The sequence below is a fragment of the Python bivittatus genome, unplaced genomic scaffold (genome assembly GCF_059951505.1).
Source record: "Python bivittatus isolate LINGU-HERP-01145 unplaced genomic scaffold, Pbiv_v1 ctg000510_np1212, whole genome shotgun sequence".
NCBI classification, from domain to species: Eukaryota; Metazoa; Chordata; class Lepidosauria; order Squamata; family Pythonidae; genus Python; species Python bivittatus.
This window is the reverse complement of record NW_028277081.1, coordinates 2,277,358-2,295,019: the sequence shown is the minus strand read 5'-3', so window position 1 is coordinate 2,295,019 and position 17,662 is coordinate 2,277,358. Positions and strand designations below refer to the sequence as shown.

The 17,662-nt window shown below is 50.2% G+C and overlaps 3 protein-coding genes across 5 annotated transcripts in view; 1 reads left to right on the top strand and 2 right to left on the bottom strand.

The window, feature by feature from the left end:
- Window positions 1-1,016: 1,016 nt before the first annotated feature.
- PPCS (phosphopantothenoylcysteine synthetase) lies at window positions 1,017-3,891 on the bottom strand. Of its 3 annotated transcripts, none has more exons than XM_088147645.1 (3): window positions 3,352-3,891; window positions 2,542-2,645; window positions 1,017-1,692 (listed from the first exon to the last, which is right to left on the bottom strand). In XM_088147645.1, the coding sequence occupies exons 1-3, from the start codon at window positions 3,824-3,826 to the stop codon at window positions 1,375-1,377; spliced, it is 897 nt and encodes a 298-aa protein (XP_088003771.1). In that variant the 5' UTR covers window positions 3,827-3,891; the 3' UTR covers window positions 1,017-1,374. The 3 variants fall into 3 exon arrangements, with proteins under 3 accessions (XP_088003771.1, XP_088003772.1, XP_088003773.1); XM_088147646.1 differs by having other exon boundaries at window positions 3,710-3,887; XM_088147647.1 differs by having other exon boundaries at window positions 2,922-3,494.
- Window positions 3,892-3,923: 32 nt separating this feature from the next.
- Window positions 3,924-13,042, top strand: ZMYND12 (zinc finger MYND-type containing 12). The gene is made up of 8 exons (XM_007440972.4): window positions 3,924-4,195; window positions 4,939-5,080; window positions 6,659-6,830; window positions 7,175-7,344; window positions 8,056-8,181; window positions 8,846-8,966; window positions 9,651-9,796; window positions 10,817-13,042. The coding sequence occupies exons 1-8, from the start codon at window positions 4,080-4,082 to the stop codon at window positions 10,934-10,936; spliced, it is 1,113 nt and encodes a 370-aa protein (XP_007441034.2). The 5' UTR covers window positions 3,924-4,079; the 3' UTR covers window positions 10,937-13,042.
- The window catches only part of SLC2A1 (solute carrier family 2 member 1), a 24,915-nt gene continuing 20,053 nt past the window's right edge, over window positions 12,801-17,662 (bottom strand). The window contains exons 7-10 of the mRNA XM_088147644.1: window positions 17,439-17,543; window positions 16,757-16,858; window positions 16,106-16,309; window positions 12,801-15,224 (exon numbers count right to left, since the gene is read on the bottom strand). Of these exons, the coding sequence (XP_088003770.1) occupies window positions 15,027-15,224; window positions 16,106-16,309; window positions 16,757-16,858; window positions 17,439-17,543 (609 nt within the window). The 3' untranslated portion in view covers window positions 12,801-15,026. The remainder of the gene's footprint in view (window positions 15,225-16,105; window positions 16,310-16,756; window positions 16,859-17,438; window positions 17,544-17,662) is intronic.

Below are 17,662 nucleotides of genomic sequence, written 5' to 3'. Positions count from 1 at the left end.
GTGGTATGCATGTACGGCTAAACCAAAAACCCATTTATGAACCGAGCACTGCTCTGCACGTGCTAGACCAAAAAAGACACAGAGGACGAGCCAGAACAGTGCATACAATTTTTTTGCAGAGCAGCGTTTCAGAGTTCTGTTTTTCTTGTTTATAATTCGGAAGCCCTGACCCCGGCCGTTTTCATGCCCTTCCTCAAGCATCCGATTCCTTTTCCAGGTGAACTTTAAAGCACAATGAAACAACCTTTGCGGCTATACAGTTTGCAAAGACAGGGCAAGCGATTCTGCAGCTGGGTTCTTGTAACTGATAAACCAAAACTTGGCTCGCTTATGTGGGGCTTCAGATGTCACGAAAGCAGAGCCGGGGGGTTGGCAAGCCATCTTAAGCAATGCATTGCTGAGCGGGTTGGGTGAACGCTGTATACAATTCCCATGTCCTAAGGCAGTGTTGTCCAAACTTGGTCACTTTAAGATGAGTGGACTTCAACTCCCAGAATTCCCCAGCCAACATGGCTGGCTGGGGAATTCTGGGAGTTGAAGTCCACTCATCTTAAAGTGGCCAAGTTTGGACAACACTGTCCTAAGGCATCTAGGTGATGGAAGATTTTAGGCATCTATGAAGCTATGCAGTCAGACTCAGCTACAAACCGCTCCCAACCCATCTTTTGCAAACCAGTGAGCCAATCTCAAGTATGGCATCAGACTGGTTTCTTAGGAGAGTGGATTACCAGGTCAAACATAACATTTGACTTTTTTCTGGCTGGACAGCAGGGAAACACGTTCAAGGTCCACAGAAAGGCCAGATGGACACATTCCAGAAGAAAAAGAGAACATTGGAACATTACTGGACAGTGGAGTTTGGTAGCAAACTCCAACAGATCCTAGTTACTCCACCCGTTAATGCTTTCATGATGCCCGAGGTCAAGTCAACAAGCTGCGTACTCCATCTCACTGGCCCAGAAACTATATTATTGTGTGCAAACTGGCTTATTTCAAGAAGGAATGAGATTCGGGAATTGACGAGAACGTTTTTAAATTATCCTGAATTTTTTTCCAAGGCAGCAGAGAGTCAGAGAGAGAGACTGCTGTCTGCCTGTTCACCAAGACAAACAACTGTGATTGCACCCACCAGAACATTCCGCCTTGGAATGTTCCTGTTATTTAAATGTTTCCACAAATGAGCAGCAAACAAGTCTGAAGATGTGCAAAGGAATCACCAAGCTGTGTCAAATTACACCCCTTTGACCCCAGTCAAGGGAGCTCTGTTAAATTGATAACAGAAGCCTTCCAGTTTCACCACCACCACCACCAGCTCCTAGCTGTTCTTAAATTTGGATCTGAGAACTCAGAGAAGTCACTTTTATCCACTGGGGGTTATTTTTCCATAAAAGCCCTGTGCTGAGATTCTAGGTGGCTGACAATCTTTTCCTCAATCTCCATGCCTTGGGCGATTTCATCCTCCGAAAGCAACAACGGGGTTTCCAAATCCTTCGTGACCACGATCACGGAGGTTCTTCGCGAGTCCAGGGTGTTGGCAATTACCACCTGGTGGTGATATTTCTCCAGAGCTTGCCTTGCTTTCTCGACCAGGATCGAAGCATCGGTTTCCAACTTGAAGGAAATCACAAATGCTTCTGGCGCCCATTCCTTAACCAGAGGAGCGAGCATTTTGGGTACCATCTTCATGGTTATCTGCAACAAGGGAAGCACAGAGAATTTAGCAAAAGACACATTTTCAACCCAGAGAAGGAACAACAGTGATCTTTCTCTTCCTTCCACTTTCTTGAAATGCCACCGCCCAATTCGTTTCCTTCTTTAGCCCAACATTAAACTGCTGTCCTCCAGTAGGATAGCTAATAATTCCAAGAGTCGTAATTGTCAGCTGCGTGCACGGAAACAGTAACCTATTTTACGGTGTTCACACAAACAAGCCTCTCGCTTGGCTCTTTGCCTTAACACTATTTTTGGAAAAGGTTTTCTGCTTAGCAGCTTCCACAAGGTGAGCCAGAAAACCACAGTCACTCTTTCACACACTACACAGCATGGGCCAAAATGTTCTGCAACATTTTTCAAAGCTGGATATAGGCGGAAATCCCCTGACAGTGCTGGCTGTCCAACTTCTCCCTTTCTTGCTTCTCAGAAGTAAAATGTATCTCTGTCTTATAGCAGGACCATGACTTCTGCAAGATGACAGCTCTCTACAGCACGCCTGCATCCCATAAAAAAAAATGGCTGAGCAGAAAGGCCAGCAGGCATCCAGGGGAGGGTCTGAGGGCACTGACCCCTACAGCAGGCCATGGAAAGTCCCTCCTCAAAAGGCACTGGGGGGTGTCCTCAGCCTTCCCTGGAGTTTCCCAGAAACATCATTTTCAGGGCTGAGCCTCAGAGCAAAGAAACGCTGCGTGGTGCAGCCTGGTGCCACCTGTTTTGGCCCCTCTTCCTGCTCTCTCGGCCTACGCCTTCCTCCTCCCAATATTCTCCCGCTTCTCTGTTTCAAAGCGGCCACCCTCCTGAAGGACATCCCACACCATCTCCCCTTACCTGGAGGGGCCCATCAGATGACTGGATTTTATGTTCAGGCATCTCTGAAGGGGGGATGTAGAAATCCGACACAGCAGCCGCCAAGTAGAACATGGCGCTGGAACCTGAGGGGGGTCGAGAGTGAAAAAGGTGGGGATTGGAGCAAGGACATCCAGCCGTTCCCTCCCTCCAAAATAAAGCTATAAAGGCAAAGCTGCCTTGCCTTCTGGCAATTCTAAACCTTAATAACAGCTTATTGAATTTATATGCCGCCCAACTCCCAGTGACACTTTCATCCTTCTACCAGCCTTGGGCTGTGACTATCCAAGCCGCTATTATTTTTAGATTTCTATCCCTCCTTTTTTGATATCTATCAATCAATCACAAGCTGGCAAACATACCTAATACTCCTTCCTCCTCCTCTTTTCCCCATCACAACAACCCTGTGATGTGGGTTGGGCGGAGAGGGAGGGGCTGGCCAAGCTGGCCTTTCTACCTAAGGGAGGCCTCGAACTCCCAGGCTCTTGGTTTCTAGGCCAGCACCTTCACCAACTACAGTAACATACTGTATTTGCACTTATGTTTGCATGTACTGCCCTGGCCTGTGATTGCACGTACTGCTTGCCTACAATGGATTGTCTGTGTTTGCATGCGCTCTCTGTAAGTACTGTGCTGGCCTGTGTTTGCATGTACTGTTTGCATGTAATGGACTGGCCTGTGTTTGCATGTACTCTCTGCCTGTACTGCGCTGGCCTGCCTTGCACGCCCTCCGCCCTCCCCGACACCCGAGCCGCCTCGCCCGGCTCAGAGGAAGCGCCCGGGCGGCCTCACCGAGCGGGGCCAGGGCGCGGGCGGCGGCGCGCAGCAGGGCCAGGTACTCGGCCAGCCCGGCGAACTCGAGGGCCAGGAAGGCGCCCTCGTCCCGGGCGCGCTCGTAGGCGACCAGCGCGGGCAGCAGGGCGGGCAGCGCCTCGGCGGCCACGCGCACGGCCCCGTCGCGCACGCGCAGCAGGTCCAGCAGCGCCGGGCCGGGCGGCGGCAGGGCGCGCGCCCAGGGGAAGGCGGAGCGCGCGCGGTGCAGGAAGCAGACGGCGTAGCCGGCGCGCGCCAGCCGCTCGGCCGAGGCCGCCCCGCGCCGCCCGCTGCTGAAGTTCTCCAGGAAGCGCACGGCGCGCGCCTCCAGCGGCACCTGCGTCCCTCCCGACGTCACCAGCGCCACGCGACGCCCGCGCGCCCGCTGCGCCTCCGCCCAGGCCCGCACGCGGCGCTCGGCCTCGGCCGCCGCCGGCGACTCCCGCTCCGCCATCACTATCGCTATCGCTCCCGCCGCCGCGCGCTCCCGGAAGCCCCGCCTCCCCCGACGCGCCACGTCCGGCCCCGCCCAGAACGCCTTTCCGGCGGCCGGAAGTGGCGCGTGGGGGCGGGTCCCTCCGCTCGGCGGCCTCGCTCGCCTTCCTGCCGAGCGCTGCGGGCATCATGGCCGACGCCGGAAGGCCCGCCTCCTCCGCGCCCGCCGTAGCAACCGCGCCCTAGCAACCGCGGAGAGGAGCGCGGCGGCGATGCAGACCGACTGGCTGGTGCCGCTGGCGCAGCCCCGCGGGCTGAAGCGGCGCTGCGAGCTCTGCCTCGGCCCCGCCACGGTCCGATGCGCCGCTTGCGGGGTCACGTACTACTGGTGAGTGGCCCGCAGGCGGGCGTTCGTCCGGTGAAGAGCCGCCGGGCTGAAAGCCTGGATTGCTGTTGCCATAGCTACGCCTCTCAGCCGTCGCAACTGCATGTTTGCAATTTAATTATGCCTAATAATATGGAGAGAGAGAGACGCCCAGCTATGCATGTTGATCTATGCATATTCATTTGTTGCCTAATGTGGCTTGCAACCATGAACGTATTTTTTTCTCCACATAGGCAAAGTTTCTTTTCTGGGACGCCACATTCAGTGCCTAAAATCGTCCAGGTTCACTTTTACAAATTACGCCTAACAATTACCTCTATATCTACAGCGCAGCGAGGGAGCTCTGTCCGTCTCTGTGTGCATAGTAATTCTCCGCCTAATATGGCTTGCAACCCACTAACAAACCTATTTTTTCTCCATCTAAGCCCCGGTTCCTTCCTTGGAATGCCACGTTCAGTGCACATCTAGATTTACCTCAGGAAAAGTGTGCCTAACAACCTGTGCAGAGACAGAGGCGCAGATGGATGTGTTTAGATGTGCATTTTGGCTTTATTGCCAAATAATAATGATAATTGTAATGGGGGGGCACCTGACAGGCTGCCCTGAGCCTGCTTTCCCCCTTCCCCTTGGCTGAGGGCTTTGGCCCTTAAGATTAATTTCCCCCTCAAAGACGAAGAGGAATTTAAATGAATCCGAAGAGGTGGAAGGAGGCCCGGCTGACGGGGAGTTTCTTTGCCTTTTGCCAGCGACGTGGACCACCAGCACGCCGACTGGGTCAGCATCCATGAGAAGATATGCCAGCTGCTCATCCCGCTGCGGACGGCGCCCCCCTTCTACAACTCCGACAAGGAGAGGAAGCTCGGGCAGGAGCAGAAGCGGAGCCGAGAGGTAGTCCGGGAGCTGGCGAGCTGGTCCAGAGGGGCAGACCAGCCCTTTTCCACTGCAGCGCAATCTCTCCCAGCACTGAAGCGCCCTTCTTCCCACAAGCACAGAGCGAGGCTTCCCCACGCTCTGTCCGTCGCCCTTGCTGGGGGCTGGATTGCTTTCGAATTTTACTCTTCCTTACTGAGGCCCCAGTCGCGTCGGTCTGAGTCGGTCGCCCATCTAACTTTCCCCCATCAAATAAATAGCCAGCCTGATGAAAGCCTTTTTCCCTTCTCTTAAGATGGGCGAGAAAGCAGCAGAGACATTTGCTGAGGTCTCTTGCTCTATTTCCTAACTTTTCTGTATTTACCATCCCTCTTAATGAGCTTCTATAGGTCTGGTTCTTCAGTTGTTTGACCCAGTGAACCCTTTTTCTGGTCTTGAATGATGTCATTCCCCCCACAAAACAAAAACAGACTGTTGCCTTACACGAGGGTCTCGGCTGTGGACAGTCCCAGACTATACCCTCGACTCACAAACAAGCCATTACAGATTGCTCCATTATCCCCAAGATATGCCCAAATGATCCCCAGCTGAAGAACCATTGCTACAGATTTTGTGCTAATTTTTACCACGCAGAGCCCCATTCGCTTGAGCAAAAGAAACAGAGAATTTTACCGAACTCTCTCCTTAAGACTATTTCTTATTTCTTCTATATTTATGATCCTCATTGATGTGTTTCTATAGATTTTATGCTAAGCTTTATACTGCGAACCCCCACTCACTCGAGGTACATAGGAATTATTATAATTTTATTTATTTATTTATCAAATTTCTCCCCTGCCCATCTCCCCCCAATGGGGAACTCTGGGTGGTGCACACAAAACATTAAAACCATAAATACATATAAATAAATAAAACATAAAAATTTTAAAACATTACTAAAAAGAAGAAGGAGAGACCAAGAGGATGAAAAATCTGAGGCTGAAGGCACAAGGCCTCTATGCGGCTAGCCATCCCCATGCTTGAGGTATTCCCACCCCACCCCAGGCCAGGTGGCAGAACCAGGTCTTCAAAGCCTTACGGAAGGCCAGGAGTGAGGGGGCCAATCGCACCTCCGGGGGCAGAATGTTCCAAAGAGCGGGGGCCACCACAGAGAAGGCCCGCCTTCTGGACCCCGCTAGATGGAATTCTTTTACTGAGGGGGTCCGAAGCATGCCCTCTCTGTGCGATCGAGTGGGACGGGTTGAAGACATAGGGGAGAGGCGGTCCCTTAGGTAACCTGGTCCCATGCCATGTAGGGCTTTAAAGGAGATAACCAACACCTTGAATTGGACCTGGAAGCAAAGTGGCACCCAGTGCAGCTCGCAGAGCAACGGCGTTACATGGGCCCTTCTTGGGGCTCCAAAAATAGCCCTTGCGGCTGCATTCTGGACCATAATGCTGTTCCTGTGAGGGCAAGAAATGCATTTCACGTGTTTAGAGCCAAACTCTCTCTGATTTATCAAATAGAGATCAGTTATATCAAATACCACATCTAGTCCTCAAAACCTACTGGAGGGGAAAAACCCCATCAGCTAACCCATCATTATTCTTCCACAGATATTCCTGGCTGGAATGACGTATGATACGGCCCAGAATTTTTTGTTCGAAGGCAACCACGAAGATGCCATCCCGGCCGCCTTGCATTCTCTGAAATTCAGCATCAGTATCCACGGCCCCAATTCGGTGGAACTGGTCCCTGCATATCTTGTTTTAGCCGAGACCAGCTTGGGTAAGCTTGCTCGGAGCACTGTTGAAGCAGCTGCAGGCTGCCTTCTAAACAGGGAGAGGGGCCAGTAATGTCATTCTTGTCAGCCTTCACGAGTCTTTGTTTCAGTGGAAAATGGACTAGAACTCAGTTTAATAAGGAGACCTCTCATTCAAGCTAGAAGTCACTTCCCTGTTGTTTTCTGAACTCGGGGCTGAGTGCCGTTCCCAAAGTAGTCAATTGTTTCTCTGTGTGTGTGTGAAGTCTTTGCTGCTCAGGCATTCCGTCTCTGATTCCTGAGGAACCACACGCTGGTTTCCTCTTACTTGCATAATGCGGCTGGGTTTGCTGGTTTTCCTTCCTGCCAGGCCTCGGGCACCTCTCGCAAGGTGAAGAATATCTCTCCCAAGCCCACTGGATTGTTTTGAAGAATGCCCACTGTAGCCGTGACGTTCAGGCCAAGCTGCATCGGAACCTGGGGCTCCTTCATGCCGCGAAAGGGAACTTGGATGACTCTTTGTACCACCTGGCCAACGATGTAAGGTTCGGCTCTGCGCCTGGGGTGGGCCAAACTCTCCCTAACACAGTGTTGTCCAAACTTGGCCACTTTAAGATGAGTGGACTTCAACTCCCAGAATTCCCCAGCCACCCATGCTGGCTGGGGAATTCTGGGAATTGAGGTCCACTCATCTTAAAGTGGCCAAGTTTGGACAGCACTGCCCTAGCGTAATCGCTGCAGTCCTCCTCCCTTTCTCCATGATGGGCGGCAGAGGCAGTTCAGAAGGAGCAGGCAGGATGAGTCACAGCCGGAGCAGGGGGGAGCAGAAAAGGCAGATTTGTTTTATTAAAAGCAGATTCAGAGGGACAGTAAACATTCACTGTTATGAAAATCCTTCCGTGCTTGCAAGGGCTGGGCCGCGTCCTGAATCAACCTTGGTGTGGGTTTGCATAACATGGGCAGGGTATCAAGGCCTGCATTCCCAACATCAGAACTTGATTTGGGTTAAGTCCATGGACTGTAAGCAACCTGGGAACACCTGGATGAAACCAATCCCGAACAGACCAGTTGGTGCTAAGCCCAATGTAAGGACTCTCCCTAGAACATGACCCAAGATCTTGGAAGTTACCTGCAGATGACTTGGCCAAATACTTTCTGCATCCTCCCCGGTTCCCCCCACCCCTTTCCATTGGTTTTCAGAACGGTGGCCGTGTCTGCCTCTGTCAGTTACACCGACGGATTTGATCGCAGGTATATTTTGCGTGCTGTGCTTTTGGGACGACCAACCACGTGGCTGTCGCAGGAGGCTACTTCCACATGGCCACTGTTTTCTTCCGCCAGAATAGGATGGATGTCGCTGATTCCTTGTATTCTGAGGTCAGTAGACCCCGACCAGGCTGGGATTTTAGGTGCCGATGAGAATTAGTTCTCACACAGTCAGTAAAAAACAAGATATGAACAAATCTGCCCACTTCAGTCATGAAGGGTACATGGAAACACGCCATCTGGCTCAGAAAGGGGGACAGATGACCAGGACGGGCAGGAACGCAAAACGCAAGAAGGCTTTTCTTGTTCCTGTGAATCAGACTGGTGCTTGAATCCCTGCAGTTGCTGAAATCCTTCTGGTTATGGCTTCCTAGCTTTTTTCAGTCCATATATCTTATTCCAAGTGCTTGGATTTTCTTCTGAAGTTATCTAAGTGGCTCCCATCTTGCCTGAAGGATGACACCCGGCTTCAGTAAGGAAAGCAGCAATGACCTGGTAGTCCCTAGATGCATCCCCCAGAATTCCCACACAAAAGGCTGGGAATTTATTGCTTCATTTAGCAGCATACCTGTGTGCTGCTCACTCCCTTAACGGCTCAGAGCAGCTCACAGACAAAAGCAAACACATGTGGAGGACATGTGATCAAACACACGTGGAAGACGTCAGGTTGGAGAAGGCTGACACAGCAGCGTTAGGCTCTTGCCACCACCAACCCCAATTAAATTAAAATAACCGTCATTGTTGTTATTTGAGCTTCCAAGTCTTTCCTCCCCAGGTGGTCAATATCTGGTATGATCACTTCAACCACTTGATTGACATCCAGTACCAAAAACTCATAACTCCCGCAGAAATTGACCTGCTGTCTGAAGAAGGAGGGACAGAGGAAGATATCCTGGGTAAGGATGGATCCCTTGAGGCGAACTTCCCAGAGCCAGCCCTCCCCAGACAGGTCAGGATCCCCATCTGGTACACAACCTGTTGAGCAGACTGCGCTCCATATTTATTTGAAGCGTTTGCACCCTGCTCTTAGACATGATCACAGGGAAAAGAGAGCCCCTGCCTTTCCCCTAAAAAGACATAACACAGAAAGAAAGGGTGTTGGGGAGGGCAAACCAATGCAAGGTAAGCAATTCTGGCCAGCTGTAATGGAAGAGGGCTGCTCTGCACTGAAGGTTGGTTGCAAAGAAATAGGAACGCCTGCAGCAGATCCAATGAGATGTCTTTCTGTCCTCTCCGTTGCAAAGATTCAACATGGGTTGTTATCATTGACAGTAGCCCCCTGACATTTAGGATTAGCACTGTCTCCTGTGTGAGAGGAAAAATGGGAAGGCCTCTTCTAAGATGGCCTCTGGGACCCAGGAATGCCTCTTCTAAAAGCAAAGAATCTTACCTCTTTGGGTTTATTCTTATCTAGATTTATCTTGCATTCCCAAAGTGACTAGACTGAGGTCGCCCTTAACGTGGATTGCCTCTAATTATTCATATCATTTTTTGTTGCCTCTTTCTCACAACATTGCCAGGAGACTCTTGTAAGTCCCCCACAACTATTTCCATCACTGGCCTCTCCCTTCCTCTTCCAGATGAAAAGCAACAGGCCGAAGCAACACAGATGCTGAACCCCATCTTGGAATTCCGAGAACAGTCTCCCAAGCCACGGCTGGAGAAGATGGCCAAATTGTTCCACACGTTGGCCATGTTTTATTACTTGATCCACGATCTGCCAAAGGCAAGTTAAAAAACACGGTTTCTGTAGAGGGCATAGGGAATGGCCTGGAAGGACAGGAGGAAGAGCCGCTGCCAAGGCAACGGTCGGCTAAGGGGCTCGAGCCCAGGCCGAGAGAATAATGTGAATAAACATCTCAGATAAGCCCCTCCCTAGTTCACGGGAAGATAAAGTGAGGGCGGGGGAAGAACATTCTGATTTGCAAGATTCTGTTGCTAGAGCTTTACAATAAAAATAGTCCTGACCTATACGGCATTGGTTTCTTAGTCTGGGCTATGCTGTAGGGTTGAGGGTTCCTGAGTTAACACAGACAACCTAGGAAGCTGCCACAGCAGATCCGAGACAGAGGTCCTTTCTGTTGCCCCCCCCCAGGCCTGAAGCAAGGTCCCTCCTTTTCTCCTGGGCCGCCTCCACTGTGTCCTCCTGCTTCCCTGTCACAGGCTGCACCGTTGGTGTGGTGACAGTCCAGCCAAGCTCCAGACCGGCCCATGCTTTTCTCACTGCCGGGAGAAGAGAGGTGTGCCGGATTCAGCCCCGCCTATCCTTTCCCTGAGCGGAGCTCATCCATAGAGAGCAGTTCAGTTTAGGCAGCTGTGCTCTTGGAGCAACAGGGAAAATAAAGAATGCATTTTGAGGGTCACCTCTTCTTCACAACGTTTGCTGTGTTAGAATGACCCCACTTAGGAGAAATGCTCTGGGACAGAAGCTCAACACTGCTTGCGGGTATTTTGCAAACACTTAACTTTCCCGAGGGCCTGGAAGGCTGGACTCTGAGTATTTCACGCTGAAGCGTTTTGTTGCTGTTTGTAGTTGCGTTGTTTTAAAGAAGCCAAGCCAGATCCTCCCATATTCTCCACGGTGTGAGGAATGAAGTGTCTAACACCCCAGAACGGGCCTGACACCAATCAAGCTTTTATAATAACATCTTGATTCTGTTTCGCCCTTTTTCTCTCCCCCCGCCCTTCTGCAAAAGACTTAACTCTATTTACCCTGGCCTTTCTCTTCTGGTGTGCCTCATTTCAGGCTGACGAATTTGTGATGAAAGTTCTGCAAGCAACAGAGCATCTGCCTGAACACGAACCAAACGACTCTCTTTACCACTTGGTGAAACTAATCAAATCCAAACCAGCCTATGCGAAATAGAGGGGCTGTTTTCAAGGGAAGATGGAAGCTCATCCTCTGTGTGTCTTTTTGCCGTACGTCTTGCCCGTTTTAACAAAACAAGTCTGTCTTACATCTTGGTGGAATCACTAAAGGCCAGAAAGGTCTCCCACCAAACCTTGCACCCCCTCAAAAGGAGACAAAACCCAGGTCACCACATGCGTGTCGCAGGTGGCGGAGCGGGTATGTCCCAGGGGGTGGTCAGAGGGCTAGCTGCTTGGTTCACCCATCTTGTTTGGCTATAGTTAATTGAAGGACTCCTGGCTGTGTTCACCCAACACAGTAAATCTTAAACCATGGTTTCCCTGGCTGAACACCAGGGTGCCTCAGGAAGCACTCAGCTTTCAAAGCAGAAGGAGTAATGTTCTGCTTTATTCGGCTCGGGCCAGGCCCCTCCTGGACTCCTGTGTTCATTCCTCGGTATCCTACTTCGAGGGTGCTCGAAGGAAACTGGAACCGAGAAGGGCAACAAAGAGGATCAGGGTCAGAAACTAAGCCTGTGAAGGAGGATGGAAGGAGCTGGAAATGTATGGCCTTGGGAAGAGAAGAATAGGGGATGTGGAAGCAATTTCTGGAGAGGGTCCCGTAGAAGAAGATGGTTTGCTGTTGTCCCAGAGAGCAGGTCGTGATATATTTGGTCTGAGATCAGGACTCCTAAATGAGAGCAATCGAAGGGGTGGACGCATCCGCGAGGCGTTTTACGCTGGGTGGCGGCTGTGTGTGGAAAGCTGGGCCATACAAATTCAGTAGCCAAAGACCTCGGTTTAATGGATTGTTTGGCTGCAGGGGACGTCTGTTACTCCTAATAGTCCATTAAATCTGAGCTCATATCGCTCACATCATTTTAAACTGACACAAATGTAAATTGCGCCCCGGGCGTTTAAACACTGGTACTTGATGGGCCAGATGGGCGTACACGTGATTTCTGATCCTGCTGATCATGAGAAGTGTGTTATCTTGAGGCTCCGTGTGCTGGATATGTGGTGTGTCTTTCCATCTCCAGTGGACTGAGCCCCAGCTGAGAAATTTGGGAGGGGGTTGCAGGAAGGGATCATGTGCCCCCCACCCCCAAGAGCCAAGTCACAGTCTCTCACTGGGCAGCCCACCCCCCCACTAGCAATCATCCTGCAGCTTAAAAGGAAGTTTAGAAAACCAGCAACATCTAGAAGACTCAGGGAAGAATTCTTCCCCAGCATCACCATCATTGGAGTCCTCCTTCCCCGAGTCTCCTAGAAGTTGCTGGCTTTCTAAACTTCCTTTTAAGCCACAGGACAGCTGCTCCTTTGTGTCTGCTGAGGGCTCCCCTGCTCCGTTTGTCGTGCTCTTGAGGACTTTCTTCACCTCTCCCCAAACATCCCGAAGGACTCTCCGGTGGCCAAGACAGCAGCCTCCCCTCAGGGCAGGGGTGTGGCCTTCAGTTCCCAGAACCCTCCCCAGGAGCCTTTGCTGGCCGGGGTAGTCTGGGAGTTGAAGGCTTTGCATCTGCTAGGTGCCCAGACTGGGGAGGGAAAAGCAGATTTAAAAGGACGAGCTGAGAATTTTTGGAAAATGTCACAGCAACGAGGGGAGTCAAGGTTGACAAGCCTTTGGCTATTTCAGCGATTCCCTCCCCTCCTCAACTTTTTCCTTCCTTCCTTCCTTTCCTTCCGGTGGAAAATCCTCTGCCCAAACCAAAGCGATATTGCAGAACACAGTCAATCCTAGGATTTATTTTATTTATTTGACCCATACAAACTTCTCCTTTCTGTGTTTTCTTCCCCCTCCTCCCGTTGGCGCTTCAGAAAGGAGCTCACCCTTGACATCACACAGTACACAGCAAACACAAAGTTAACATTTTAAAAAAAAATCCTAAAAACGTAATTCTTTTATTCAAGTGCGGTTGTGTGTATGCCTTCAGTTTACAAACAGACAAATAAATAAAATATATATATTATTAAATAGGTGCGTTTAATTGTTTTGCTTCAGGATTGGGGGTTTTTTTTGTTTTTGTTTTTTTGTTTTTTGCAAACCTGTCGAGAACTTCTACCAAACACAACGAGGAAGGGCTTTTTAACCAGGTTGGCTGAATAGACTAAAGAAAATCTAAAATATCAGTGCAACAGGTTCTGCTACAGTGCAGGTGAGATAATCTATATAAAAAAATAAGTTCATCATAGTCAAATACAGATATTACAATTGCTAGAGAAACTAGAACTATCCAAGAATATTTGCATGAACTTGTCTATTGGAAACAATGCCATAACTTAGTGCACTGTTAACATGAAACAAGAACAAAAAATACATACATATTAATATAAATATTTTCCAGTCTAGACCTAGAAAGCAGGAAAAAGGGTGCAGCCATTCTCGCTTTTGGGGCAGGGGGTGGAGTGTGGAGCGAGTCTGGGTCGTCAAGGATAAGGAGATTGCCAGAAGCCACCCCTCCCCAAAGACACAATAGAACTGTGTCTTCCTGAGTTCTTTTTTGGGGGGGGTGAGGAGGTTGGTGGGCGCTGGAAAAAAGCCTTGTTAGGTGAGATTTGGGGAGGGGGCCGTGCCTGCCCCAGTGTATAACTTCTGGAGTTGCTTGTGTTGGCTTTCAAAAAGAATTAAGTCAGTTCCCAGGGCAAGAGATCTGCAGCTCCGCGCTCTTCAGGGGCAACCCAGTCGGGACCGTCTCCTGCCAAGGCTGGGGAAACATTCTTTTTGGAATGCAGGACCGCACGCCTGGGACCCTGTGCAATCCGAAGCGGGACCAGCCCCACTCCGGGCAGGAGTCTGAGTGGAAGCATTCCTCAACAGGAGCCGTTGGCCCTCTTCTCTCTATCGCTTCCACCCCATCCAGGGGGGACTGACAGCAGGGAAGACGGCTTTGGGCCACAGCCTGACCCGGCCACTTAAAGCAGGGGTGGACGAGGGGTGACGCTCTAAAGTGAGGGATGTCAGGGACTCTGGTCCTCACAACAACCAGGGGAGTCACAAGGCACCCATTGCTGTCAAGCTTTTGAAACTGGGCCTGGGGGCAGCCGTAGCACCCTCTGCCTTCAGCAATTTGGAAGTGGTCTCATCAGAGAAATGTCAAGACCTGCCCCCCGCTGGGCCAGAGAAAGCAATTGCCCACCCACATAGCTAACAGCCTACAATTTTGTGGGAATGGAAACTACAGCCCCAAGACTGTGTGAGGGCCTCCGTTCTGCCAGAGGTCCAATGTGGTAGAACGTCTTTCCTTCCCAAACCGTCTCAGTTCTTTCAACTGTTCCCTTGGATCACCAAGCCCATGTTTCCCAGGGATCCCCTTGCTCTGGAGAATGAGCAGGAGGGGCTCAGAGAAGACTCTCGCACTGAAGGAAGTGGCGGGTGGTAAGGGGCTTACCCTCGGCGACCAGGTTTTCATGAACAAGAACTTCTGTCCTGCCAAAAGAGAGGCCTCTGCTGGCCTTTAGAAAATACCATTGTAAGGTGGGGAGAAGACCCAAGGGTTTTTCCCACAGGCGGTTTAAAAATCTTGTTTTTGTGATGCACTTGCCCCCACACACCCACATTTAAAAATACCACACCGTTCCTTTGAGAACGTGACTGCAACTCATCAAAGGAAATCCCTGCCTTTGCTTAGTTCTTCCCCCCAACTCTTAAACACTGGCCTTGAAAACCACATAATTGCCCCTTCAAATCCAATTGTTCTGCTTTAAATTCCCCCCCTACCCGTATTTAGCTGGCGTCTAATGATTTTAAATGTTTGCCTCCAGCAGCGCAGGGTTTTTGGGGAAGGGGAGATTTCTGCTTTTTCTCCTTTATAAAACAAAGAGGAAAAAAATAGAGGAAGGGTGAAGAAGTGCTATCTTCTCAAGGACAAGACTCGTCCATGAAGAATAACCATTGCTTCTGAATGTTGACAACGTTGAAATTCTGGACTTGAAACCAGCTAACTGTTCCTAAGGAGCTAAGAGTTGGGTTCGTCATCCAGAAACCAGGCTCTGGAGCTGGAATTGGGACCCAAATATCTTCTTCACCTCAGACCTGGCTTTGTAACAAGCATATGGAGGACAGGCAGGAAAGGAGTGACGCAAAGGAGAACCCTGCCTACCTCCATAGCTTAGACTTGGGAGTCAGCACCCAAGCTGTGGAACTCGTCTGGTGTCTTGTCACTATGAGCAGTCCCCCCTTGGCGGAACTCAGAGGCAATCTCGTCAAAGGTTCGGCCCTTTGTCTCGGGCACCTTGAAGTAGGTGAAGACAAAGAAGAGGATAAGCAGGATAGTGAAGATGATGAAGACGTAGGCACCACAAAGGTCCTGTAAGGAAAGAGGAAGGGACATCATTGCTCTGCTCAGAGTAGCCTTACCAGTCAGATGGGTGTTGACTAAGGATGACTCAATCCACCACTGCCAAGCCAAGGGGATTAGACAGACAACCTTCTCTGAGAGCTAAGGAGGTGGCATGTTGGCGGTAGAACATCTCTTTCAAACAAGAAGTCCCAGGTTCCTTGATATTCCCCATTAAAAAAAGTGGCCATCTTTCCAGGAGAGCTTTTTAAGGCGCCCAACCTCATATCTCCGCTAGCTTCTGGAGTCCCTATTTTGAAAGAGGTGAAAACTTAATTTGCAGAATTTCCTAAATATCCTGGCTTTGTAGGGAGTATAGAAATAACTATTTTGATACTTCCAGTCACTTGGGAAGAGTCAAGAGTCTCATTGCAACAACTTAACACTCACATGGGGAGGCTCACTTGGGGTGAGAAGGCACCCCCCCAATGTTAGACCCTCACTTCATTAGACCCCACCCTCATCCCTTATATTCTCTGTCCTTCTGTGATCAGTTTTCTGCCTCCCAACAGGCTTCTCCCAAATCAGCATCAGCAGCCACTGAGTTCCTCAAGAGAGTAGAGGTGGCAGTTGGGTAGCTAGAGTGACTTTCAGAGTAAACAAAAGTAGCTGGTCTATCCAGCCATCTTGGTTGCTCTAGTTCGGTCAAGAAGGATGGGATTGTAATGTGGAGGGAACAAGTAAAATTGAGAAGATCCCAAGCCCGTTTAAGTGCTGGTGTGCTTCTAAAAAGCACCAGCACCATCTCAAAACTTCTGCTTCTTAGTTGCTTTGCACAGATCGACCCCTGGAAACTGATTTCATGTATGAGGTCCATCATTCCTCATCTCACCTTGGAGCTCCACACTTACCGCCACATACTGAAAGCCCATCCCTACAATGAAGTTGGAGGTCCAATTGGAGAGCCCCGCAACGGCGATGGCGGCAGGTCGTGGGCCTTGGCTGAACAACTCTGCCACAATGAACCAGGGAATGGGTCCCGGGCCGATTTCGAAAAACGCCACAAAGCCAAAGATGGCGACAATGCTGAGATAGGACATCCATGGCACTTGATTCTAGCGCAGGAAGAAAAATGGAATCAGGACAGCCCACCTTTCACTGGAGTTCCCATTAATTTGGTAGCATTTTCAAGCTTATTTTTCTCTCACCCCCACCCCAAGAATTGCACTAACTTCTTCGCTTCTCTTTCTTTTCCAAAAGAGAATTCTTTTTTTCCTAGAATCATAGTAATATGATTGAATATGAATGTTTGGAGAAAAATCAGCAGAATATTCAATCCAACACCTTCAATACAGCCTACTGTTGAGGAGAACACCCTGAATTTCCAGGTGTGCTGGACTATACTTCCCATAATTTCCCCCCAGCACATGGGAAGCATAAACTATACCGAGAACAGGACTTATGAAATCGTTAGGCTGTCAGTGAAAAAGACAGGGGTCCCCTTCACTCCTCATTTATGGCCATCCCATGTGACCTTTGATGGACCGGGGTTTGTCACTCACCAGTAGTGCCAGGGCAATAGTCATGAGAACCGCACATATGGCCATTCCCAAAAGTCCAACGAGGTGTAGCGTCCTTCGACCAGCCCGCTCCACCACAAACAACTTCAGAGAGGGAACAGTGGAAATACAGATTCATCAGCATAGAAACCATGGAAGTTCCTCCTCAAAATAATCAAGCTTTGGGGACACCATGCAGAGGAGTTACAGGTTGTGACTCCGGATGAGTCCTTGACCTTGCCACAATGTCAATCAGAATCAGCTGCCACTTCCTCCTTGCCAGCAGGAGGATGGGCCGAGGCAGGAGGAAGTGGCAGTTGATTCCGACTGACATTTATCCATATGCAAAATTTAATCCCACGGGACTAGAACCCCTCTGCAGCACATCTGGACAATAGCTGAACCATGTCTCCCATTTTGGTTCTGAAGACTGCTGCACCCCCTGCTCCCAATGCCGTGCATTTTAATTTTTATTTATTTATTTTTCAAATATCTATACATGCCACCCATCTCACTATACGAGTGACTCTGCGTGCCTTTGAACTACAGGCACCCCCAAGAGAGAGGCTCCCCGCGGCCGCCTAGGAACCACATTGTGATACCTATTGCTGTAGCCCCTTCCTCCTGCTTCCAAGCCCTTCCCTGCCGTTTCCCCGGCAAGAAAGCACATCAGGCCTTCACTCACCGAAACAATGGTGAAGGCTGTGTTGACAACCCCAGCCCCAATAGTGGCGTAGACAGGCTGCTGCACTCCGGCTCTTTCAAAGATGTCTGTTGAGTAGTAGAACACCTTGGGGAAGGGAGAGAAGAAGGACAGCGTCAACACAGTTGAGCCCTAAGAGCACTTAGTAGCATCGCTGGGGCATTGGTAGAGAAATAAAGGGCTTCCGATCCTATCTAGATGTAACG

What these genes read in the sequence shown, in the direction of transcription:
- ZMYND12 (XM_007440972.4), top strand. Translation starts at nt 4,080, where the DNA reads ATGCAGACCGACTGGCTGGTGCCGCTGGCGCAGCCCCGCGGGCTGAAG. An exon ending in TGTACCACCTGGCCAACGAT is followed by an intron (nt 7,345 to 8,055) that starts GTAAGGTTCGGC and finishes ATTTGATCGCAG; the next exon opens with GTATATTTTGCGTGCTGTGC. An exon ending in CTGATTCCTTGTATTCTGAG is followed by an intron (nt 8,182 to 8,845) that starts GTCAGTAGACCC and finishes TTTCCTCCCCAG; the next exon opens with GTGGTCAATATCTGGTATGA.
- PPCS (XM_088147645.1), bottom strand. Translation starts at nt 3,826, where the DNA reads ATGGCGGAGCGGGAGTCGCCGGCGGCGGCCGAGGCCGAGCGCCGCGTG. An exon ending in CCGCGCCCTGGCCCCGCTCG is followed by an intron (nt 2,646 to 3,351) that starts GTGAGGCCGCCC and finishes GACCCCCCTCAG; the next exon opens with GTTCCAGCGCCATGTTCTAC. An exon ending in CATCTGATGGGCCCCTCCAG is followed by an intron (nt 1,693 to 2,541) that starts GTAAGGGGAGAT and finishes CCCTTGTTGCAG; the next exon opens with ATAACCATGAAGATGGTACC.